At 43.1% G+C, this 27224-nt stretch overlaps 1 protein-coding gene across 1 annotated transcript in view; it reads right to left on the reverse strand.

The window, feature by feature from the left end:
* LOC110525591 (transmembrane protein 132C) overlaps window positions 1-27224 on the reverse strand; it is a 203284-nt gene that overhangs the window by 113129 nt on the left and 62931 nt on the right. Inside the window, exon 3 of the mRNA XM_021605839.3 lies at window positions 8467-8610. Within this exon, the coding sequence (XP_021461514.3) occupies window positions 8467-8610 (144 nt within the window). The remainder of the gene's footprint in view (window positions 1-8466; window positions 8611-27224) is intronic.

The following is a 27224-nucleotide window of genomic DNA, read 5'->3' on the forward strand; positions in this document are numbered from 1 at the left end:
CTGGTCAACTGTAAGTGCTGTCAGTGTAAAGTGGAAATGTCTAGGAGCAACAGCGGCTCAGCCACAAAGTGGTAGTCCACACAAGCTCACAGAATGGGATCGCAGAGTGCTGAAGCATGTACCGAGTAAAAATTATTTTTCCTCGGTTGCAACACTCACTACCGAGTTCCAAACTGCCTCTGCAAACAACGTCAGCACAAGAGCTGTTCGTCGGGAACTTCATGAAATGGGTTTCCATGACCAAGCAGCCGCACTCAAGCCTAACATCACCATGCGCAATGCCAAGCATCGGCTGGAGTGGTGTAAAGCTCGCCGCCATTGGACTCTGGAGCTGTGGAAATGCGTTCTCTGGAGTGATGAATCATGGTTCATCATCTGGCAGTCCAACAGACAAATCTGGGTTTGACGGATTCCAGGAGAATGCTACCTGCCCAAATACATAGTGCCAACTCTAAAGTTTGCTTGAGGAGGAATAATGGTCTGGGGCTGTTTTTAATTTTTCGGGCATACAATGACATCTTAGGGCTAAGGGGGCAGTATTCGGAGGTTTGGATTACTGAGGTGCCCAAAGTAAACGGCCTGTTACTCAGGCCCAGAAGCTAGGATATGCATATAATAGTATGCATATGGTAGCATTGGATAGAAAACACTCTAAAGTTTCCAAAACTGTTAAAATAATGTCTGGGAGTATAACAGAACTGATATGGCAGGCGAAAACCCGAGGAGAATCCATCCATCCATTTTTATTTTTGAGCTCACCACTCATTGTAATGGCTGTCTATGGGAAATCAATGGAATACCTCCCAGATTGCAGTTCCTGGGGCTTCCAGTAGATGTTAACAGTCTTTAGTAAGAGTTTCAGGCTTGTTTTTTGAAAAATGAGCTAGAATTTTTTGTTTTTCTAAGTGGCTCCCATTTTGGCTGTAGTTTTTTGGCACGTGGATGAGGGTGCTCACTTCGTTATTTATCTCCGGTAATGAACAAACTATACTCCGTCTTAAATTTGATTGTTTATTTACATAATAGGTTACCTGACGATTGATTAGAAACGTTGTTTGACTTGTTTGGACAAAGTTTATTGGTAACTTTTGGGATTCATTTGTATGCATTTTGAACGAGGGAAACCGGTGGATTACTGAATCAAACTGGCTTTTTGGGAGATAAAGAAGGACTTTATCGAACAAAACAACCATTTGTTATATAGCTGGGGCCCTTGGGATTGCAAACAGAGGAAGATCTTCAAAGGTAGGTGATTTATTTTATCGCTATTTCTGACTTTCTCTGCTTGTTTGGAAAATGTTTAATGCTTTTGTATGCGGGGCACTTTCCTCAGATAATTGCATGGTGTGCTTTCGCCATAAAGCCTTTTGAAATCTGACAAAGCGGCTGGATTAACAATAAGTTAAGCTTTTAAACGATGTAAGACACTTGTATTTTCATGGATGTTTAATATTACGAATTTTGTATTTTGAGCTCTGCAATTTCACCGGATGTTGTCGAGGTGGGGCGCTAGCAGCACCACTTGCCCAAAGATTATAGATGATTCCAACTTTGTGGCAACAGTTTGGCGAAGGCCCTTTCCTGTTTGAGCATGACAATCTCCCATGCACAAAGCGAGGTCCATACAGAAATGGTTTGTCGAGATCGGTGTGGGAGAACTTGACTGGCCTGCACAGAGCCCTGACCTCAACCCCATCGAATACCTTTGGGATGAATTGACACTTACAGTGTGTTTCAATCTCTGTCTGTGTGACAGTATCTCTTCACTGAGGCCTGGGAATTGGCTACAATGACTGAACTAGTTCTCTAAAGAGCCCGCTTCTGCTCTACATGAGGTCTCTCCCAATGGCCACCGAGGGGATATCCATCTGGACTGAGACAGTCTTCATTAACTTGGGCCAGACAAGGCACTTTTACTGAGGAGATAAGGGCCCACTTAGACTGGGTTATTATGACATGCTGAGGAAGCAGGGCTGCTGTTGTTTTAAATGTGCTGCTTTTCTTTAGTGCCACTGCAAGTGAATTTCCAATCTCCCAGAGTGCTCTTTTAGCTGATATCTGTGCGTTTCTATAGGAGCTTATTCTGATCCTCCTGTACAGTAGTACTGTATTAGGGAGAAAATAAATCTGTAACTGAAAAAGCGCACTATTTCAAAGCGTGTGTTTTCTCATAACATGCAAGGCGGGTAGAAGTTGGCACTTTATTGTGTTGAGTAAGCAGTTGTGTCCTGGCGAATAAAGTCAGATTCTGTCTATTAGAACAAATATTAATGTCACTTTTTTCTGGCAGAGTTTGAGTTCTGAAGTGCAATCCAATAACAATGAACAATGTATCACTATAGTCATTCTGGTTTTGAAAATATTCCATTGAATGAGATGTGTGAAGTGGGCATTTTACAGCTGTGGTGGCCTTGTGGAAATAGAAAGCAAGCTAGTATGACAGACAGCACAGTGCCTTCAGAAAGTATTAATACCTATTTACTTATTCCACATTTTGTTGTGTTACAGCATGAATTCAAAATGGATTAAACAATATCCCAAAATGACAAAGTGAAAACATGTTTTTTGAAATATTTCATTTACATAAGTATTCACACCCATGAGTTGATACTTTGTAGTAGCACCTTTGGCAGTGATTACAGCTGTGAGTCTTTCTGGGTAAGTCTCTAAGAGCTTTCCACACATGAATTGTGCAACATTTTACCATTATTCTTTTCAAAATTATTCAAGCTTTGTCAAATTGGTTGATCATTGCTAGACAAACCATTCAGATCTTGCCATAGATTTTCAAGTAGACTTAAGTCAAAACTGTAACTCGGCCACTCAGGAACATTCACTGTCTTCTTGGTAAGCAACCCCAGTGTAAATTTGGCCTTGTGTTTTAGGTTATTGTCCTGTTGAAATGTGAATTCACCTCCCAGTGTCTGGTGGAAAGCAGACTGAACCCGGTTTTCCTCTAGGATTTTGCCTGTGCTTTGCTCCATTCCGTTCCATTTCTTTTTTATCCTGAAAAACACCCCAGTCCTTAATGATTAACAAGCATACCCATAATATGATGCTGTCAACACTATTCTTGAAAATATGGAGAGTGGTACTCAGTAATGCGTTATATTGGATTTGCCCCGAACATAACACTTTGTATTCAGGACAAAAAGTTAATTGCTTTGCCCCACTTTTTGCAGTATTACTATAGTGCCTTTTTGAAAAGGGGGAATATTTTTATTCTGTACAGGCTCCCTTCTTTTCCCTCTCTCAATTAGCTTAATATTGTAGAGTAACTACAATGTTGTTGATCCATCTTCAGTGTTCTCCTATCACAGCCCTTCAACTCAGCAACTGTTTTAAAGTCACCATTGGCCTCGAGAAATCCCTGAGCGGTTTCCTTCCTCTCTGCAACTGAGTTAGGAAGGACGTCTGTATCTTTGTAGTGACTGGGTGTATTGATACCCCATCCAAAGTGTAATTAATAACTTCACCATGCTCAAAGGGATATTCAATATCGGCTTTTTTATTCGTACACATCTACAAATAGGTGCCCTTCTGTGCAAGGTATTGGAAAACCTCGCTGTTCTTTGTGGTTGAATCTGTGTTTGAAATTCACTGTTTGGACTGAGGGACCATACAGATAAATGTATGTGTGGGGTACAGAGATGAGGTAGTCATTCAAAAAATCTTGTTAAACACTATTATGGCACAGAGTGAGTCCATGCAACTTATTATGTGACTTGTTAAGCAAATGTTTACTCCTGAACTTATTTAGGCATGCCATAACAAAGGGCTTGAATACTTATTGACTCAAGACATTTCAGCATTTCAGAAAAATGTAAATGTAATAGATTTTAAATTCAAGCAGTAACACAACAAAATGTGGAAAAAGTCAAGGAGTGTAAATTCTTTCTGAAGGCACTGTACGACTATAGTACACTACAACAGCTACAGTAGGCCTATTCAATAGAGCTGGGTGTGGATAGGCTATCTGGTGCAGATTTTAAGCCAATTCAGTGGAATTGCCACCACTCCAGATTGTGTGACTCGTCCAAGTCACCTATAGTATTCCCTTTAATACATAGCAGGAACAATATGCCTGCTGCACTGCCCATGTACTGGTTATAAAATACATCATATACACAAGGTTAAAGGTACTAGAGAAAAAACAGGTAATAAAGTGGGTAATAAAATTCCCCCTGATAAAAAAGCTGCAGCTACAGCAGATTGACCGACAGTACTCACATCCACTCATTGTGCTAGTTTGAAAAGAGAGAACGGGATGGAGAAATATTGCAGTCAGTGTGAGGCTGATAAATTGAAAGACAGCTCAACAGATGAGATGGCTGTATCTAATCCCTCCAAAGGGCTCCAATGAAAAGACTGGGAGTGGGAAAGGGGTGGAGAGGCAATGCAAAAATAAAGGATAATTGTATATTATAGCCACGGCTGGGCTTCTTGTGCCTATGGAGTGACTTGGGACAGCTGGGGGATTAGGGAGCAATGGTCCATCCAACATGGCCCAACAGGACAGTCAGGGATTAGACAGAACATGCTCGCTCTTGTCTCTGACTCCCTCACTTCAATCAATGAAACTGACTTCACTACACACTCATGTGAGAGAGACTCGGCACAACCTGGTGCTGCTGAGACAGAGCGCTGAGAGTACACTGAGCATTATATCAGGGAGATGAGGCAAGGGAAGTAGAAGACCTGAGTGCCAGGTTGACTGTGCCAGACTTGTTTGCCTGGATGTTTTCTTTTATGTTGTACATGATGCTTGATAATCAGTGTTGTAGTACTGCTAAGGACCATGTAGGGGTACCTCCCTGGTTCATGATATCAAGATGAATTATACAACAGACCTAAACATTCAAAGTCTCTAGACTCTTTGAGGTTGGAATAGCAATCACACTCTTACTTCTTTTGAACACACAGCTCTGCATTGAACTAACTAAAGTAATCAATGGATGGTTACTGCCCTAATACTTTTTGTGGGAGGAATTGTTTAACAAGAATTTAAGCAAGAATACTGGAAAAAAAAATATTAGAATTAGTTTAAAAGGCTAAATTCAAACAACCACAGGGCATACTTTGAATGGAAGGTGACAGGGTCAAACTCTAAAGTCTTCTCTTTTCTTTAAAAATAAGTAGAGTAGAATGATGCTGATGAACTTAATAATCAGAGCTTTCCAACCTCCCAATCATTCACTAATCCGTATAATTACACCTGTCACTAAAAAGTTAGATTTATTAACCCAACTTCCTGATCCATAGAAGAAAACCATTAGAACACACAAAGGGCCCCGCATGTCACGCCCTGATCTTAGAGATCTTTATTTATTCTCTATGTTTGGTTCGGTCAGGGTGTGACTCAGGTGGGAAAATCTATGTTTTCTATTTCTTTGTTGTTTTGTCTAACGTTGTCTCTGATTGGGAATCATATACAAGTTGTGATTTTCCGTTTGGGTTTTGGTGGGATCTTATTTTCTGTTTAGTGTCTGTGCCTGACGGAAATGTTCACTTTTGTTTCTGAATTTGTTATTTTTGTTTGAGTGTTTCTTGTAGATACATTTCATGAACACTCTCCACGCTGCGCTTTGGTCTCATTCCGACGACAGACGTTACACCGCATCCCAGCTTAATTAACACAGCAGTAACCTTTTTCACATCCTGGGAATCTCTTTCCTATTTACTAGATACATTTAAGTACATAATAAAGATAGGAAATGACCAAACAACTTTAAGGCTATTTAGGTTTGGGGAAATGAGTATGCTAATCAAAAGAGAGCATACTATATTGGACATGGTGCTGTCAGGTGGACATCACTAGCTAAATGCAGGCTCAAACACTGTTACATTCTTATTTATAAGGCCATTTTAGGAAAACTGCAGTTTTATGTATCCTCTCTTCTAGCTCGAAATAAAAACACATACAAACTCTGCTCTCAATCTTGTTTTATGCTAACAGTCCTGAAAATTGGAATTCCCTACAAGCCGACCTAAAACTCCCCGACCTGGTGTCCCTGGAGGAGTATGAGAGAAGATTGTTTAATAATAGTTAATAGTTAACAATGAATATCTGAACAATAGTAGAGACATTTCTTTAGTACCAATGCTGTGCTTCTGAGAAAGGATGGTTAATCTCTTCACCACTCACTCCCCGCAGCTGGTCTAGCCATGTGGTCAGGGACATGGGATGGAGATAAGCTTGAGGAACAGATAGACCTGTATAGTTTCAATTTCTCTTTGTTTCTGAGCAACCTGGTCACACGACATAAGACAAAGAGTCTCTGAGAAGTGACCACAGTTATTCAGCCCATCCTGTTATTTTACTATCTTCCAAGGGCACCGCTGTGGGGGGGATGGAAGAGAAAAGAGGCTAGCTTGGTAGAGAAAGGAGTAAACGGAACTGCAGTTATCACTTGTTTGTGCGCTATGACCTGTTACACCTGGCCACAAGAACAAAACAAGGAAGCTTATGATGCCTTGATCTGCTGGGGTGGGACCAACCATGACTAAGCAGTTCTTGGGTTTCTATAAAAAAACTTGTTTATTATTGGAGCACTCAATCGATTCACCTTGTATGTGTGTGTTTTATTGACCTGCTCCCTTATCGATAGATTTTTAATAAAGTGAATATCCTGATTGGTGATTGACCTTGTCTCTCCTCAGTATTGATTCGAATTTCCACGATATGAGGTCAAAGGACAAATAGATGAACAGGTTGTTGAGACATGTAGTTGATTCTAGTTTGCGTTGCCTTTTGTAAGGACTATGTTGTTTTACTTTACACACACCACACACATGCCTGCACACACACACATCCACTGTTTGTTTGCTGTTGTATTTGTGCTGTTGCCAGTGTCTTCTGTCTGTGTTGTCTGTTTGGTCTTACATTGTTTGTTTTTATTTTTAATCTCAGCCCCCGTCCCCACAGGAGGCCGTTTAACTCTTGCCAGCCCGTCATTGTAAATAAGAATTTGTTCTTAATTGACTTGCCTAGTTAAATAAAGGTTAAATAAAAATATTTAATAAAAAACGGGCATAGGCATCACCACATTTGGTTGCTTGGAAGTTGTGGGAACGTACATTGTTGGTTTCCCATGGTTCTCCCATTGGTTCTGTGAATGAAGCCATAAGTTTCCTGACCGGTAAAACTGATTGTCTTTAAAACGTTCTGAGAACAGAAGTGAAAATTGTTTTGGAAATGTTTATTTTTAGGTTGCAGGGAGGTTCTGATAACGTTTTACTTTGGTTCCTTGAAAGCTTTCCTGGGAGGTTTAATTAACACTGAGAACGGAAAGGATAAGTTATTTTGCGGTTTTTGAATAACTTCCTTAACCTTCACTGAATGTTTCAATACAAATTTTACTAACACTGATAGCTTATTTTGGGTTAACTTTTTGGAATTCAAAGGGCAGATAGGACCCACAGAAATTCATTTCCTTAAGCATTAATCATGCAAACAAATTGTATTCTGACATGACATCAGTAAGATTAGAACCTATAATCTTCTGTTCTCTATCCAATCGGGCATCAGGATGGAGCTAGTATGCCTTGTTTTTATACGCATGCAATGCTGCTCATTTTAGTCTATTCAAAAAGACCCCATCTCAAAGGAAACAAGCACTCATTAAGATCAGGTGTTGCCAATTAGTGGGAGAGGCCAACACCTGAACACACTTAACAAGATAGAGGATAGAGAGTTTTGTTGACACTGAGAACGGAATGTATATGTATTTAATCAACATTCTTAGAATGTTCTCTGAACATTACTAAAGTTTTCTTGTGTTTTTTATGAAACGTTTTCTGAACATTCTGAGAAAGGAATGTATGTTTTTAAATAACAATCTTAGGACTGCTCTCAACGTTGTTAAAGTTTTCTTGTGGTTTTTCTAAAAAGTTTTCTTAATGTTCTTGGAACAATTTGAGAACGTGACTTTAAGTAGAACCATGACGAAACCTGTAAGAAACGTTATGCTGAAGTACCGAAATTCCCACAGAAGAACGCGGCTTCTTAACATTCTCTGAACTATTTGAGAACATTCCCAATGTCAAAGCAGTAGGAGAACGCTCATGTAACCATGTTTGAACTATTATGAAACGTTCTGTTAAAGTAGTGAAATACCAAGAAAATTATTTTGTCAAGTTCCTTAAATGTGCTGAGTATGTTTAAAAGCCAAGCAACTACCCTGCACCATTCCCAGAAGGTTTTGGGAAGGTTGTATGCAAAATAATCATAGGACAACCATGCTTTTACCAAGAACTAAGAAACATATGGTTCTCAGAACGTTATGTGCTAGCTGGGTTTACTCAAGCCAACACTGTGATATTTAGAGTCAAGAGTTATAAGGCAGACTTCGGTCCTATAGGGGATGGCTGTAGATGGGTGAGTGCAGGTTGTAGATGGTTGTGTGTACAGTATACTAGTGATGTCCAATAGGACACCGTGGGGAGATCCAGGTGCTCCTGACTGACCTTTGTCCGTAGCTGGACTCTTTCCTGCGGCAATGAAGGGTGACCACCCTGTGCCCCTCGCTCCTCACATCCTGGCTCACCATCCACAGGGTGGGGTTGCTGGGCCGGGCACCCAGAAACACCATGCCCTCTTTCAACTTGACCCTGGGGAAGAGGAAAAAACACACAGAAACTCAAGATGAGAGAGAACACAGTGCAGCATGGGTTGGTTAAACATGTGGTTAAATCAAACAGATCTTTAATTCACTGAATCATTGTATGCATCCAGCTGAACCTGCTCCAAACAGCTGAGGCCCAACAGACCATGTCGTCTTCGCCATAGAAATACACATTAAAGGATCAGATGGTTTCAACAAATCCCTTTTTCTTCATATGTGTCTCAGCTGTCTGTTATTTTCTTCCTATGAAATAATTACTCAAACTCTGTCACGTTCCAGCCAATTATGTGACCAACAGATGTATCCTCCTAGAAGAGGAAAATTGTGGACAGGCGTACATTTTTATCTCTGTTTTGTGGTGTAACTGCTGTTCTTCAGTTCAATAAAAAACTGTATCACTGTGTATACATATAATGGTAGAAATAACATTGTTTACAGTAAAACCATGATGTGTTTTGCTTCAACATGTATTATTGAAGTAGATTAACAAAAGTATTTGTCCCTGGCACAGGGACCATGCAAGTTGTTTCCATGTGTATACTAGATACAATGTCTATTATCCTCCAGTAATGATTATAATAACAAACAGTTTCTGAATCTAAAAAGGATATAATGAAATGTGTTCAGTGACTGCAGCAAATTAAAGTAGGCCTATGTCCTTGGCAGAAAATACTGCAAAAAGGGATAATGTTCACAGGGAAAATCTACAAATGAAATGTTATTAGTCCATTCACTGCACATACAGTAGAGCAGTCGGGTTTCTGAGGGGAAATGATGGAAAGAAACGGAAAAAATTGCCTTTCTTTACATTATTAATCAGGCTGAGGCCAGTATGGTGCACTCAGGAATAACCATTTGTGTCCTGCTACACCCTCCCAACACCAAACACCTTCCCAATACCACACACCCTCCCAACACTAAACACCTTCCCAATACCAAACACCTTTCCAATACCAAACATCTTCCAACACCAAACACCTTCTCAACACCACACAGACAGAGCTATGGACGGAAGGAATGACCATCCAAGATGTAAAAATGAGTTTTAACCATGTTTTGGGACTATATAGGGTTAACATTTACTTTGTTTACAAACTTTGGAGTAAAACAAACATTTATTTTGAGTTCTGATGTCTCACTGATCGTCTGTGTCCTGAGACTCTGTCTAGCTCAAATCCATTCCAGCTGCCCTCTGCCACAACAGCAATAAGAAACGTTTTCTATCACCAGACATATATGCAATGACAAAACCCTCACTGGCCAGTCAAAATAAATACTTTGATGTGAAACCTTATTAGCGTATTACAGGAACAATGATTGGCGCATAATAAGACAGCAGCACAGATGGTGTGGTTCCACTCTCTACAAGATTGGGGATACAGTCCAGGGCTAATGGTCACTCAGAATGCATGGCTGCGTGTTACTTTCTAGAGATTTGAGCTCTCTTGACCAGCTTGTTCTTTGTCTTGGATGTTTGTTTGAGCAAGCTCCCTTTGGATGAAAAATAGTAAAGCCAGACAGATAGACATAATGTGACAGGATCATACGAAAAAGAGAAGGGCGCTTCAGATTAAATTTCAGGGCTTCAAATGAAGCAAACACACTGAATGCCATACCCAGAATGCGGGTATGAAGTATTTAAGCTAATGTTCCAGGCAAACACACTCATCTAAGATGGCTCTCGCTTCTCACACACTTTAGAGATATTAAATACAGTAGAGGTATGTTCTAAGGCCTCACTCACTCACTCACTCACTCTCTTTATTTTCCAGGAGGAGGCAGAGAGCAAAGGGGACATGGTTCTTGTTTCTCCTCACTTGAATAAACATGATGTCTCTCAGTAGTTTCCCATCCAGACATTGGATTTGAGAATGTTCTGTACTCGACTGAATCCAGCACTTAGGAATACAGGGCATTAACCTCCCCAACCATGTCGAAGCTGGGAGTGTAGTGTGTAGTACATTGAGTACATTGACTGAAGTAAAAGTCCCTTTATTGACTTAATGTTCAATATGGACTTGCATCCAGTTGAGGAACCTCCTGCAGCTCTGTAGGCCCATCAGAGTTCCTCTAATGTTGGTCATCTAACACTCCCCATGTGGATACACCACTTCAAATACTGGAGCTTTTCAACTTTTCTAAACTTTTAAACTGACATATAGCATTTAGAACAGAATTATGGCAAATGTGCTTTTCATGTCTTTGACAGCTGGGGTGGGAGTGAATACTCATAACATACAAATATACTATGAATATGAAAGCAACTCCTGAGAGACTCATTAGGTGTGACACCTTGGTCTTATTGCCAATGAGTGGTGTACTGTGGCAGTGCGAGGGTGAGCGTGGGATTGTCATGGTGCTGAAATGGAGTGCTGGCACAACTAATCTAAAGGAAATATCTACCTGCGATGTTCTTATGAAACATGAAATCAAGAAAATTGCCATTGTGTATTGCCTCCACAATACACAATGAAGTCTGGAAAACGTGGCAAAATTTAAAGAAGCCAATTCACTAACAGCATACAGACCGAATAGTGAATAGTCATTTTTATCCGTCGTTTTCTATCTCTCCTTGTACATCTCCCTCTCACAAAGCAACACTAATGGATGTAGTAGCACTCTCTGTACTATTGGGAATCAACACCCAAATAGCTAGTGAAGTCATAGGACAGTCTGAGACTTACAGAATACAATGTGTAACAGTATAGCTTCCGTCCCTCTCCTTGCCCCAACCTGGGCTCGAACCAGGGACCCTCTGCACACATCAACCACAGTCACTCACGAAGCATAGTTACCCATCGCACCACAAAAGTGGAACAACTACTTCTAGGTCTCAGAGCGAGTGACGTTGCCGACTGAAACACTATTAGCGCGCACCACTGCTAACCGTTTCACATCGGCCACACTCACCCCCCTTTTGACCTCCTCCTTTTCTGCAGCAACCAGTGATCCAGGTCAACAGCATCAATGTAACAGTATAGCTTCCGTCCCTCTCCTCGCCCCAACCTGGGCTTGAACCACAGACACTCTGCACACATCAACCACAGTCAATCACGAAGCATCGTTACCCATCACGCCACAAAAGCCACGGCCCTTGCAGAGCAAGGGGAACAACTACTTCTAGGTCTCAGAGCGAGTGACGTTACCGACTGAAACACTATTAGCGCGCACCACCGCTAACTAGCTAGCCATTTCACATCGGCCACAAATGCAGAAATTGGGTGTTACTCTGAACAAAGGAAAGCTGTGAGCTGACATTTTCACAGAAATTAAAGGTGGAGGCTTATTCTATACCAATACTTGTTGGGTCCAACCCGTCAGGGAATATATTTTCTTTGAATGTATTGAGCTACGTGCCAAATTGAATGTCCCGAATACCAAATAATGCACAGTAACAAATTAATAAAGAAAATATAATACCCACATCAACTGAAGAGGAAATGTCATGCGTTTTTAAATGTTCTCAACTGCTAATACTTCATTAACAATACTCTCAGATACTGCATGGGAGTCACAATATGCTACTTCACAAATCTGTCAGCATAGCAAATCAAAATGGAGCTGAACATAACAAAGTGGACACTGCTAATCCTCAGAAAGTTACTATAGTCCACTCTCAATTCTAACACCATTTCAGAATAACATCAGGCCCCCCACCACCAGGTTACACCCTTGCCTAACACTCTACCTCCTCATTCAGACCTTGATCGACTGCAGAAGCCACACTCTGTCTCCTTGGAGGGTTCCCTCAATAAATAATGATGAGATAACTAGGAATTAAGCACTGTCCCTCAGTGGAGCAGTGAAGGAAACAAACATCCTCAGAGGAAATCCAATAAGTTGGAAGCTGCGCTACAGTGGTCTCCAGCCGGCAGTCCACTGCATGCTCCTGGGCCTCTCGCTCCCCTCTCCCTGGCTCCATGATGCAGCACAGGCCGTTGGAGAGGGATGGCACTCTGTTGCTCATCGTTTCCCTCCATTACTCTGCTGAGGCCCATCTGCATCCTCCATCACCAGGCTAGGCGCTGCATGCAGGAGGCCATGTTTCACTGTTACACTGGTCCACCCCCTCCAACACAGTGTGGGTGAATGAGACAGCTCAGCAGGGAGAGGACAAAGTGAGTTTGTCGTCAGGGGGACTGCTGGGGGACAACAGGGGGGATGGTGGTTTGCGATGGTTTGTGGCTCGTGGCTAATGGAAGCTGAGCTGAAACGCCTCAGAAGCAGCTGACACTATCAAAAAGACTGTTGGGATGTACCCAGACCACCAAAACATCAGGCCATTAACACGCATGTACACATAACACACTCTTTATTTATTTATTTATTTAACTAGGCAAGTCAGTAAGAACAAATTCTTATTTTCAATGACAGCGGGTTAACTGCCTTGTTCAGGGGCAGAACGACAGATTTGTACCTTGTCAGCTCGGGGATTCGATTGTGTAACCTTTCGGTTACTAGTCCAACGCTCTAACCACTAGGCTACCTGCCCTGGAATACTCAACAACATCCAGCCATTAACACACACACTTACCCTGAACTACACGACAACATCTGGTCATTCACACACTCTTATCTGGAATACAAAACAACATGAAACCCATTTACACACTCTCTTGGCCCAGACTGCAAAAAAACAGCTCATTATACTGTAGTAATGTGCAACACTGAAACATACGGATGTTCACCCAATTCTTCTCTTTGGACAGTAAACAGAACAAACATGACGCACTATGAGACCCACCAAGACAGATGCTTTGTTCAGCATTACATAGAGGTTGTTAAGGGTTGTCTGAGACCAACTGAGATGTTGGTAAATAATATATTTGGTACGCAGAGCTTGCAGGTTTCTGGAATGCAGATGTCTCATTCAGCACACATATTTTACATTAATGAGTGTTTACATTTGACATTTTAGTAATTTAGCAGACATTCTTATCGAGAGTGACTTGCAATTAGTGCATTCATCGTAAGATAGCTAGGTGAAACAACCACATATCACAGTCGTACCAAGTAAATTTTTCCTCAATAATGTAGTTATCAGCAAAGTCATTGGTAGTAGGGTTTTAAGGGGGCGCCATGGGATTTATTTAAGATACTCTTTGAAAAGGATGGGTTTCAGACATTTTCGGAAGATGGGCAAGGACTCCAGTGTCCTGACGTTAGGGGGAGCTCGTTCCACCATTGGGGTGAGTGAGCTTTGACTAGGCTGGGTGGGAGCTGAGTCCAGTAGGGGTGGGAGGGCCAAGAGTTCAGAGGTGGTAGACCAGAGGTGGCAGAACCATTACCATTGTCTTGTAGTGGATGCAAGATTTGATTGGAAGCCAATGGAGTGTGCGGAGGAGTGGGGTGACATGAGAGAACTTGGGAAGGTTGAACACCAGGCGGGCTACGGCATTCTGGATAAGTTGCAGAGGTTTGATGGCACAAGTAGGGAGCCCAGCAGTAGACGGGAGATGACAAGTGCCTGAATTAGGACTTGCACCTCTTCCTCTGTGAGGAACAGTTGTACTCTACGGATGTTGCACAGCATGAACCTGCAGTAGCGAGAGAACGACAGGGTGTTGTCCAGGGTCACGCCAAGGTTCTTAGCACTCTGGGAGGGCAAGTGCCTGAATTAGGACCTGCACCTCTTCCTCTGTGAGGAACAGTCATACTCTATGGATGTTGCACAGCATGAACCTGCAGTAGCGAGAGAACGACAGGGTGTTGTCCAGGGTCACGCCAAGGTTCTTAGCACTCTGGGAGGGACACTGTGGAGTTGTCAACCGTGATGGAGAAGTCTTGGAGAAGGCAGGCCAGGTGGAGCTTGAGGTGGTGGGCCGACATCCAAGCTGAGATGTTTGCCAGGCATCCAGAGATGTGTTGCCACCTGGGTGTCAAAAGGGGGGAAGGAGAAAAGTGATTGAGTGTAAATTGCATAGCAATGATTGGATAAAACCATGTCAGGATATGACAGAGCAGAGCGACTTGGTTTATAGAGAAAAGAGGAGAGGGCCTAGAACCGAGCCTTGCGGGACACCAGTAGTGAGAGCTCATGGTGCAGACAAAGACCCTCTCCACGTTAACTGGTAGGAGCAACCTGCCAGGTAGGATGCAATCCAGCATTGTGCAGAAACTGAGAAGCCCAGCCCTGAGAGGGTAAAAAGGAGGATCTGATAGTTCCCGCTGTCGAAGGCAGAGGATAGATCGAGGAGGACGCGAACAGGAGGACGAGAACATGAGGATGAGAACAGGAGGATGTACATGTCTATTACATGGGCGTGCATGTCTAGTCAGTTCTCTTGTTCAGTTCACTGTGGGCCACTGTAGTGTGACAGATACAGTATCGTCTGCCCTCTCCCATCCGATGGCTAAAGAGTTCACAGTGTGTGTGTGTTTGTGTGTGCATTTGTGTAACAGATGTCCAGCAAAGACAAGAAGACTGATCTCGGCACCACTGTAACAAATTTGATCGTAACTCTTTTGCTCTGTCTTTTTAAAGAAAGGAATACCCAGCCAGCAGTCCCAGTTGATTGGTGTTTATTCTGATAACAGACGCAAGCAAGGAAGCACATTAGATGTGCGAGACAACAGTATATTGATGGCTGTAGATTCGTCCTTTGTCTGTTAGCATGGAAATAACTGTGAATTAGCAGGGAGCTAATGAGACCATTACAATTGTAGCATGCTCTCTAACTTGGTCTTACAGAAATAACATGCAAAAGTACATCCCAGGATGCCCCCAATATCTAATATGTACCACACACACATACAGTTAAAGTCAGAAGTTTACATACACCTTAGCCAAATACATTTAAACTCAGTTTTTCACAATTCCTGACATTTAATCCTGGTAAAAATTTGCCTTCCACAAGCTTCTCACAATAAGTTGGGTGAATTTTGGCCCATTCCTCCAGACAGCGCTGGTGTAACTGAGCCAGGTTTTTAGGGCTCCTTGCTCGCACAAGCTTTTTCAGTTTGGCCCACACATTTTCTATAGGATTGAGGTCACAGCTTTGTGATGGCCACTCCAATACCTTGACTTTGTTGTCCTTAAGCCATTTTGCCACAACTTTGTATGTATGCTTGGGGTCATTGTCCATTTGGAAGAACCATTTGCGACCAAGCTTTAACTTCCTGACTGATGTCTTGAGATGTTGCTTCAATATATCCACATAATTGTCTTTTCTCAAGATGCCATCTATTTTGTGAAGTGCACCATTCCCTCCTGCAGCATAGCACCCCCACAGCATGATGCTGCCACCCCCGTGCTTCACTGTTGAGATGGTGTTCTTCGGCTTGCAAGCCTCCACATTTTTCCTCCAAACATAATGATGGTCGTTATGGCCAAACAGTTCTATTTTTATTTAATCATATCAGAGGACATTTCTCCAAAAAGTACAATCTTTGTCCCAATGTGCAGTTGCAAACCATAGTCTGGCTTTTCTATGGCGATTTTGGAGCAGTGGCTTCTTCCTTGCTGAGTGGCCTTTCAGGTTATGTCGATATAGGACTAGTTTTACTTTGGATATAGATACTTTTGTACTTGTTTCCTTCAGTATCTTCACAAGGTCCTTTGCTGTTGTTCTGGGATTGATTTGCACTTTTCGCACCAAAGTACGTTCATCTCTAGGAGTGATATCATCTGTCTGTAAACAATTGTTGGAAAAATGACATGTGTCATACACAAGGTAGATGTCCTATCCGACTTGCCAAAAATTTGTGGAGTGGTTGAAAAACGAGTTTTAATGACTCCAACCTAAGTGTATGTAAACTTCTGACTTCAACTGTATATGTACAGTATATATCAGGAAATGTACATAGTTAACTCGTACACACTGTAAATATACGTAAATAGATTCCGCTATTTCTGAACGTGACCTACCGCTTGCATGTCAATAGACTGGGAAAAAGTGACGTTCGCGTCCCCTTTCTGCAAGCATAACCAATTGTATAATATGTAAAACTCAACCAACCAATAGGAATACATATTTCTGCAGTACCAAGTGGAAACATAACCAACCCTGTTACATTTGCAGTCAAAGCGTGACTGTGCACTCTGCTGCTAGTTAAATCGATCTGTCGTGCCGCTCATCTCTGGCATTCAACAGGGAAGGGAAACAGCTGCTATAGGACCACTATCAGAAACAACAGTAACTACCATCTGGAAACTGCAGTATATGTTATTGGTAAGCAGTTTTTAGTCATAATAAAATGTTAATAGGATTACAATAAATCCAACATTTTGTCACACATTTTATACTTCTATAAATATGAATAAATATGAAGTCTCACTGTAAACAGCCTGGCCTCAGAGAGGCTGTCAACAGCACACACAACAGCACACCTTAGGAAATCAGTGTAAACACATTATCTCCCAGGACAGTCGTTATATCAGCCCCACTTTTAATCTCTCATGAATTATTCATCTAGTGTCCATTTTAACCATCACAATGTCAACATGAATGATAAGAAGACATTTAGAATTCCCCACCTGCGCCCATGGCCATATTTGCATCTATTACATAACCTCATGTATTTTATAATTGTAGCCATACTGACAGGGGCATGGCAGACTGGGATGGCAGATGACCTGAAGTGGCTCAGTAAAAAAGAAAGGGCTGCGACTAATGTGACTATGGTGCATAGCAGTGAACTTGTGGCTCCCTGGCCCATGTAGCCTACTGTACCTTTATACCATGGACCGCAAGTGTCTACAACATCCCCTCAGTGGTCGAACATTCCACCTCACAGAGGCAACATGTTTCATTGGCTTTGCATTTCAGAATCACACAGCAGAGATGACTGTATGTTGTGCCATTGCTCTCCTGAGTGCCCATACAGGAGAGAGGAAAATTGATTTGTATGCATATATGTGTGACAATTACACCACCCTTTGTGTCAACACGCTGAGCAATGTGCAAAAAGGAAGCATTACAAACCCATATTGAGAATTCATATGCCTGCTATCATGTTGTGTGGATCTGTGATTTCCTCACAAATGTCTCCTAATTGTACATTGATGACAGAGAGAGACAGAGAAAGAGGGGGTAGACAAAACAGGGATAAAGATGGGGAACACACAACAAAGAGAGAAGCAGAGCAATAAATATGAATGGTAAGTTAATAATACTCATACATAACTAAGACACTTGCAAAACATTTCCACTTTTGCTCCATCCAATCAGAGGTTTTCCATTCAATTCAACTCAGGGGCACCATTGCTTTCCTGTATCTCCATAAGATTACCTTAACCAAGAACTTAGATGGCTCTAACTCCTTGCCTCAACTATTCCAAGAGGAAATCATTGACTTGGATGGCAGTTAGACCGTCATTTGTACAGTTACTAATTTACATAGAGGATTAGTTCAACTGCTCATCTATCCTGTATATGGCAGTATCTTCCCACCTAAAAGTGTCACCCTGTTCGAGATGAACTGATTAAAAAAATAAAAATAAACAGAAAAAGAGAGAAAGAGCAGGTAGAGGAGCTCAGCTCAAGAAAAGAGAGACTCCCATCCTGCAGGAGAGGAGTGTGTTTCCACTGATTCCTACGGCAGGCACAGGCTAATCTACAGGCAAACGTGTGCGTACGGATAAACATGCCTATCATTTACAGCACAACACCACCTCTCAGTCTCAACACACACACACACACACACACACACACACACACACACACTCACGACCAGGCCTCCACTAAGCTGTGACGGCGCGATAATGCCGGGATGTCGCCTGAGGCAGGAGACTGATTTACCCTCACACTTGTTTTCCCCCCTTTTTCTTCCCTCACTCAATTTTTCATCCGTTCTTACTTTTGAAAATAGGCAGAATAAATAGTTCTGTACGTGGAGGAAATTGGTTGTAAATGGAAGGCCTATTGAAAGCTCCAGATGTGCTCCCTGGAGATAATGATGTTCCACAAGATGATCAGCTGTTGAGGGAAGAGGAGAGTCGACTCATTCCACAAACCCTGTGATGGACAATGAAGGATGGAGTGAGGTCCATCCATATCCACTTTCATACCTACAGTATACTCTACATATACAAAATGTATGTGGACACCGCTTCAAATTTGTTCATATTGGCTATTCCAGCAACAACAGTTGCTGACAGGTGTAAGGCTGGAGTGGTGTAAAGCTCGCTGGACGCTGGAGCAGTGGAAACGGGTTCTCTGGAATGAAGAATCACGTATCACCATCAGGCAGTCTGACAGATGAATCGTTGTGGTGGATGCCAGGAGAACGATACCTGCCCAAATGCATAGTGCCAACTGTAAAGTTTGCCGAAGGCCCTTTCCTGTTTCAGCATGACAATGCCCCAGTACACAAAGCGAAGTCCATACAGAAATGGTTTGTCGAGATCGGTGTGGAAGAACTTGACTGGCCTGCACAGTGCCCTGACCTCAACCCCATCGAACACCTTTTGGATGAATTGGAACGCCGACTGCAAGCCAGGCCTAATCGCCCAACCTCAGTGCCCGACCTCACTAATGTTCTTGTGGCTGAATGGAAGCATGTCCACACAGCAATGTTCCAACATCTGGTGGAAAGCCTTCCCAGAAGGGTGGAGGCTGTTATAGCAGCAAAGGGGGACCAACTCCATATTATTGCCCTTGATTTTCGAATGAGATGTTCGATGAGCAGGTGTACTTTTGGTCATGTTGTGTATATTTAAAGATGTGCTTTCCATTTTATGTTTTTGTCATGTAGTGTAAATAGTGGCATTGGCACACAGAACCAGTCAGAGCTCTGCCAATACCACTACTACTAAGACAGCAGGCAGTAGGCTACGTGGGGAGGAAGAACTGGGCATGCAGTGACACTTGGTATTTTGTGTAGCGTCCAGGCCTTTTTCACAGCCATCACAGGCCAGTGTTATTTACACCAGTGGCTTCCTCTCCTCCTCTCAACACTCCCAGGGTCAATGACCCCTCTACAGCCATGGGGGCAAGGAGTTTGTAAAACATAAGCATTGTGTGGCAGCAAAGGCTACTGACACTGCTCCAACAACATGAGGATTTAGCCCGAGAACAGAGAATGAATGCCCTGCACGTGATGGGAATCTCAGATAAACACACTCACACACAAAACCGTAGGCTCGGACACACACACACACACGCACACACACACTGTACGCATAAACTCTCAGTGAGTTAATGAACAGACTGCTGTGGTACAAGGTTCCCAGCGTGGCTTACTCTAATGCTCACAAAATTACTTTTAATTGGTGGATGAGAATAAATCAATGCAAACCATGTTTGGAAACTAACAGAGAGAATTGGACAACTGAATTCATTCAACTGAAATGTGTCTTCTACATTTAACCCAACCCCTCTGAATCAGAGAGCTGCAGGGGGCTGCCTTAATCAACATTCACATCATCAGCACCCAGGGAGCAGCCTTGCTAAAGGGCAGAACAGCAGATTTTTCTACCTTGCCAGCTCAGGTATTCAAACAAGCAACCTTTCGGTTACTGTCCCAACACTAAACGCGAGGCTACTTGCCGAAGAGACTGAATAAAAGATTGGAAGAGAGGAACAAAGTCTAGCGTGGGTGGATCAACTACCGTGCTCCTCTGGAAATTCTGTCAGGTGACTGTACAAAAAATTCAAAATGTTCCTATGATGCTCACTAATTTCCTCTGCATCACCAATGGAATACTAAATAGTGTGCAGAGATACATACCATTTGGCTGAGATGAAGAGAGAGACAGGGTGAAGTAGACTCAAGGCCATATCTCCACCGTAATTCAGTGGGGCTAATAGCATTGAGGAGAAGTCCTCAGAGAGAGAAAGAAAGAGAGAGGCCCCTGGGTGCTCAGAACCCAACACCCTCTCACAGCAGCTTTGATGTAAATTACCCGTCCAGCCAGGGTTATCCTGTGATCGACACATCTTTATCCCAGACACGCTGACCTTTAAAAAAGCAGGAATGAAAGGAGGCCATCCCCAACTGGCAGAGAGCAGAGCACTAAAAAAAGACCTCACCCAGGAGAAACACAAAGAGATGACAAAGCAAGAAGTTCAACATCCCTAAAAACACAATGAAGGAGAGAGGAGAGGGCGGTGGGTGTGCACTGTGCAGCGTATCTGTGTAAGAGTACATCAAATGTCATGGGGGAGATAAAAGACCAACCCCATAGGCGGAAGGGAAGGAACACTTTAGCTAAGCTGAATCAAAACTCTACTCACGTGGCCTAAGAAATAGATCATAATCTCCTGCATGTCACCAACTATTTCCTTCCCCACAAAATGAAAATCAGACACTTTTTTCAATTACTTTAAACAGGTTAATGTGCCCTGAAATCTTTCCAATTTCAGGCCCACCAGGTAAAATCCATTAAAGCCACACATTCATTGAAATTGAATTAGGGATGCTTCTATTAGAGCCTACTTCCCCATTCTCTCAGCTGAGTGGCTCTGCTGGCACCCTGTCTATCTGTCTCTAACCACAGGCCAGATGGGATTAGAGGGAACTGGGTTCACTAATGTGATGCCAGAACTATTCAAATCATGTAAAACGACTGAGTACCACTAAGAGCCCAAAACAGGAGAGGAGAGTATGTTGGAGTCAATCAGAGGCCATCTACTCTTCAGAGGATGTGGAAAGGTGAGCCAGGGCAGAGAGAGGACGGGCCCCATAACAAAGTGCATCCTAATTAATGTAATTAATGAATTGGTGGATGCTGGTGTTTAATCCTGGATAAAGACACTTGCCTCCAATACCCACCCCATTTCATTACGGTGGCCTCAGAACAGGAAGAAAAAGATGGAGGTGAGGGGAAGAGAACAGAAAAGGAGACGGGAGAGACCTCATCCCATCATTTTCCAATCACACTTTCTCTCTCTACTGACCAAACACTGATCATAGGGTTGCAGCATAGACACAGGCTCACTTCCCTTCCTCTGACTCATACTAGAATGGTCTTCCACAGAGAAAATCATTCCTAGGACATCACTGGTCCCCCTGTCCTAGGATGTGAACTGTACAACACATTAAGCCCAGTGAGTAACAGTAGACAGAGCATATGACAGGCATATGGCATTGACATGGGAGTGAGGTGAGCACGTGAGGATGGCTGGGAAGGACAGGATAGCCTTTTTGTGTCCTTGTCCTGTTTGTGTGCCCAGGCCTCAGCCTCAGCCCTGTGGAGACACAGACCTGGCCGAACACAGCCCAGCTCTTAAGGTGCACACAAAGGGCCTTTTTATTTCCCCATAGTGGAAGTGTCCTTCAATCCCCCTCTTCCCCTGTCCCCTGTCCCCTCTCCCCCACCGTGCCCCCCAAAACATCACTGCCCTGAAACAATAGGTGTTTGATGAGCTAAGGACTTCAGTGAAAGGAGAGGTGAACGAGAGAGAGAAAGAGAGAGAGAGAGAGAGAACATAGTGCATGTGTCTCACTGTAGAAGACAGACTCGGTCAGTCATTGTGGACAGGTATTGACAACTGCTTTGTTTGAAGAAACATAAACAGCTCAGTTCTTTCAGTACAAAGGCTACATGACTTAAATCAACTTTAGCAAGCTTTTAACAGACTTATGTTACACATCAGTATGCAGCCCAGTACTCCAATCTCAATCTGTCTTCCCTCTTTTCTGAAGAAAATGTCTGATTATCTTGACCAACCCTGTTCCTGGAGAGCTACTGTCCTGTAGGTTCACACTTAAACTGTAACCTAGCGCACCTGATTCTAACAATTAGCTGGTTGATGAGCTGAATCAGCTTAGTTACAACTGGAGTTGGATTGAAAACCTACAGGACAGTAGCCCTAATTTAGACACTGTACAAATAGTCAACTAGTGAGCGTTGAGTAAGTACTCGTGAATTTCTGTATTAGTCTTTATACAATTATGGCAAGACATTTCCATTACACAGACATCATATGCAACACCAGAGAGGTTAATGCTTTATGAATAATTCAACACCTCTACATTATCTGATTGATAAAATGACCCAACCATAAAGGCAAGGTCTACATGACACAGATGTGATGGCAGAAGACAGAGATAAGGAGTGGCTACCGGCAGGTGGAGACTGAATGTATAATGCATGACGATATTAAGCATCAACAGTAGTTACATGGACTGAATGGCGCCGGGGGAGATGGCTGCCGTTTTATGGGATCTTAACCAATTGTGCTATTGTGTGTGTTTTTTCATGTTATTTGTAACTTATTTTGTAGGTAATGTTTCTGACACCATCTCTTATGACCGAAAAGAGCTTCTGGATATAAGGACAGAGATTTCTCACCTCGTACTGGGCAGAGATTTTTTTTTTAACGAGTCTGACGCGAAGGATTTACTTCAGACACCCGACAAGACCAACATCTCTGTCATTGCATGAGAAAGAGATGGAGATATCGGGGACATATAGGTTGAGGTGCCTTGTAAGAATCCGATGGTGAGTGGGTAATCTGCCTCTACCATCAGTCCTATTAGCTAACGTACTATCATTGGATAACAAAATAGACGAGCTATGATCACAAATATCCTACCAACCGGACATTTAAAAACGGTAATATCTTATGTTTCACTGAGTCGTGGCTGAATGATGACATGGATAAAATACAGCTGGTGGGGTTTATGCTGCATCGGCAAGATAGAACAGCTGCCTCTGGTAAGACAAGGGGTGGCGGTCTGTGTATTTTTGTAAACAACAGCTGGTGCACAAAATCTAATATTAAGGAAGTCTCAAGGTTTTTCTCACCTGAGGTAGAGTATCTCATCATAATCTGTAGACCAAACTGTTAAGCAAGAGAGTTTTCATCTATATTTTCTGTAGCTGTCTATTTCTCACTACAAACCGATGCTGGTACTAAGACCTCACTCAATGAGCTGTATAAGGCAATAAGCAAACAGGAAAACGTTCATCCAGAGGCGGCGCTCCTAGTGGCAGGGAACTTTAATGCAGAGAAACTTAAATCTGTTTTAACTCATTTCCAGAAGCATGTGAAATGTGCAACCAGAGAAAAAAAAATGTAGACTACCTTTACACCACACACAAAGACGCATAAAAAGCTCTCTCTTGCCTTCCATTTGGCAAATCTGATCCTGATTTCTACGTACAAGAAAAAACTAAAGCAGGAAGCACCAGTGACATGGTCAAGAAAAAAGTGGTCAGATGATGCAGATGCTGAGCTACAGGACTGCTTTGCTACCACAGACTGGAATATGTTCAGGGATTGTTCCGATGGCATTGAGGAGTACACCACGTGTAGACTGGCTTCATAAATAAGTGCATCGATGACATTGTCCCCACAGTGACTGTACGTACATACCCCAACCAGAAGCCATGGATTACAGGCAACATCCGCACTGAGCTAAAGATTAGAGCTGTCGCTTTCAAGGAGCAGGACTCTAACCCGGACACTAATAAGAAATCCCACTATGCCCTCAGACGAACCATCAAACAGATAAAGTGTCAATACAGGACGAAGATCGAATCGTACTACACTGGCTCCGACGCTCGTTGGATGTGGCAGTGTTTGCAAACTATTACAGACTACAAAGGGAAGCACAGCCATGAGCTGCCCAGTGACATGAGCCTACCAGATAAGTTACATTACATCTATGCTCGCTTTGAGGCAAGCAACACTGAAGCATGCATGAGAACATTAGCTGTTCCGGACGACTGTGTGACCACGATTTAAACAGACCTTTAAACAGGTCAACATTCACAAGGGCGTAGGGCCAGACGGATTACCAGGATGTGTACTCCGAGCATGCGCTGACACACTGGCAAGTGTCTTCACTGACATTTTCAACCTGTCCCTGACTGAGTCTGTAATACCAACATGTTTCAAGCAGACCACCATAGTCCCTGTGCCCAAGAACACGAAGGTAAGCTGCCTAAATAACTATTGACCCGTAACACCCACGTCTGTAGCCATGAAGTGCTTTGAAAGGCTGGTCATGGCTCACATCAACACCATTATCCCAGAAACCCTAGACCCACTCCAATTTGCATACCGCTCCAAAAGATCCACAGATGATGCAATCTCTATTGCACTCCACACTGCCCTTTCTCACCTGCACAAAAGGAACACCTACGTGAGAATGCTATTCATTGACTACAGCTCAGCGTTCAACACCATAGTGCCATCAAAGCTCATCACCAAGCTAAGGACCATGGGACTAAACACCTCCCTGGAACGGGATCCTAGACTTCCTGACGGGCCGCCCCCAGGTGGTAAGGGTAGGTAACAACACATACGCCACGCTTATCCTCTACATGGGGTCCCCTCAGGGGTGCATGCTCAGTCCCCTCCTGTACTCTCTGTTCACCCATAACTGCATGGCCAGGCACGACTCCAACACCATCATTAAGTATGCTGATGACACAACAGTGGTAGGCCGATGAGACACCTTATAGGGAGGAGGTCAGAGACGTGGCCGTGTGGTGCCAGGATATTAACCTCTCCCTCAACGTGATCAAGACAAAGGAGATGATTGTGGACTACAGGAAAGGAGGACCGAGCACACCCCTATTCTCATTGATGGGGCTGTAGTGGAGCAGATTGAGAGCTTCAAGTTCCTTGGTGTCCACATCACCAACAAACTATCATGGTCCAAACACACCAAGATAGTCATAAAGAAGGCACGACAAAGCCTATTCCCCCTCAGGATACTGAAAAGATTTGGCATGGGTCCTCAGATCCTCAAAAAGTTCTACAGCTGTACCATTGAGAGCATCCTAGTACATCACTGTGACCAAGCTTCCTGCCATCCAGGACCTCTATACCAGGCAGTGTCAGAGGAAGGCCCTAAAAATGGTCAAAGACTCCAGCCACCCTAGTCATAGTCATTGGCCCTCTGCTACCACATGGCAAGCGGTACCGGAGCGCCAAGTCTAGGTCCAAAATACTTCTTAACAGCTTCTACCCCCAAGCCATAAGACTCCTGAACAGATGATCAAATCGCTACCCAGACAAATCGCTACCCCACCCCCCCCTCTTTTACGCTGCTGCTACTCTCTGTTTGTTATCTATGCATAGTCACTTTAACTCTACCTACATGTACATATTACCTCAATTACCTCGACTAACCATTTACTCTGTACCGGTACCTCCTGTATATAGCCTACTACTGTTATTTTACTGCTGCTCTTTAATTATTTGTTTTATTTTCTATTTTTTGATTTTTTTTTTTTACTAACACTTGTTTTTCTTAAAACTACATTGTTGGTTAAGGGCTTGTAAGTAAGCATTTCACTGCAAGGTCCACACCAGTCTACATCTGTATTCGGCGCACATGACAAATAAAACCTGATTTGATTTGTTTTGATCAATGCTACCAGACTGGCATCACATTGGAAAAGAATATGTGCTACAAAAGTACTATGTGTGCTTAGCGTCTTTATAACAGACCTCTACTGCATATTGCACTCTCATATTCCTCACATCCATTTTAACCAGCATGGTCGGTTTATACGCTCACAGAAATCTGTGAGAGTATAAAAAAAAAGTTCAGTTAGTGCCCAAGATGACAGCCAGACAGGATTTGGTAGAAGTAAGTAGATGCCTTGTTAAACAGGGATTAAAGAGGCTCGTTAAATTATCTTTATTTCATGGCTAGTTCCTCCATAAACAGGAGCATGTTAATAAAGAGTGTGATTTATGGCAACAAGGGCACTTCCCTGAAGCTGTGATGACTCAATGTCATGACGGGGGAGAGGGAAGTGCTGTATAATCCTGATGGAAACTAGTCTCACATACACACACAAACATTAGCATTCTTCCCCGTGCCAAACACACATTATTTTCAGTAAGCTTCATTCCATTACATTTTAGTCATTTAGCAGATGCTCTTATACAGAATGACTTACAGTAGTGAGCGCATACATTTTCATTCTGGTCACCCATGGGAATCGAACCCACAACCCTGGCATTACAAGCGCCATGCTCTTCCAACTCAGCACTACTTTCATCTCAGCCAACGCTCTGTTTACTCTCAGTCTCAGAGTTAATGAGACTGTGACAATTAATGCTGCATGTTTACAAACGGGCTGTGATGTTCCCTACAGAGTCTTCTTCTCAGCTGGGAGGCAGGGGGAGGCAGGGAGAGAAGGTGGCTGGGAGGGAGGGTGGCGGGAGGCAGGGGAGGTGGGCTGAGATGCAGGGAGAGAGGGTGGCTGGGAGGGAGGGAGGGGGGCTGGGAGAGAGGGGGGCTGGGAGGGAGGGGGGCTGGGAGAGAGGGAGTATGGAGAATCCAGCTGCTGGAATCAGCAGCAGTCCCCTGCTGTGCCAGGCCCAGCATTTGGGTGAGTGTGCGGTGACTGAAGCTTCTCAGGAGATGGCAACAGCCCAGTGCATAAACAGCAGCAGACCTGCTGGAGCTCAGAGAGCACTACAGATCTGTCTCTCTCTCTGGGGTCAGCATTACACTATATCAGGGAAGGAGCACAGATCACACTGCAGACCTCTCTCTGGGGTCAGCATTACACTATATCAGGGAAGGAACACAGATCACACTGCAGACCTCTCTCAGGGGTCAGCATTACACTATATCAGGGAAGGTACTACAGTACCATATGGTATTGTCACCATATGCCATAGGTTTAGAATAAACAAATAAAAAGGGGGATGCCTAGTCAGTTGTACAACTGAATGCATTTCA

This window comes from Oncorhynchus mykiss, chromosome 6 (assembly GCF_057628025.1).
Source record: "Oncorhynchus mykiss isolate SJ-2025 chromosome 6, ASM5762802v1, whole genome shotgun sequence".
Classification (NCBI taxonomy): domain Eukaryota; kingdom Metazoa; phylum Chordata; class Actinopteri; order Salmoniformes; family Salmonidae; genus Oncorhynchus; species Oncorhynchus mykiss.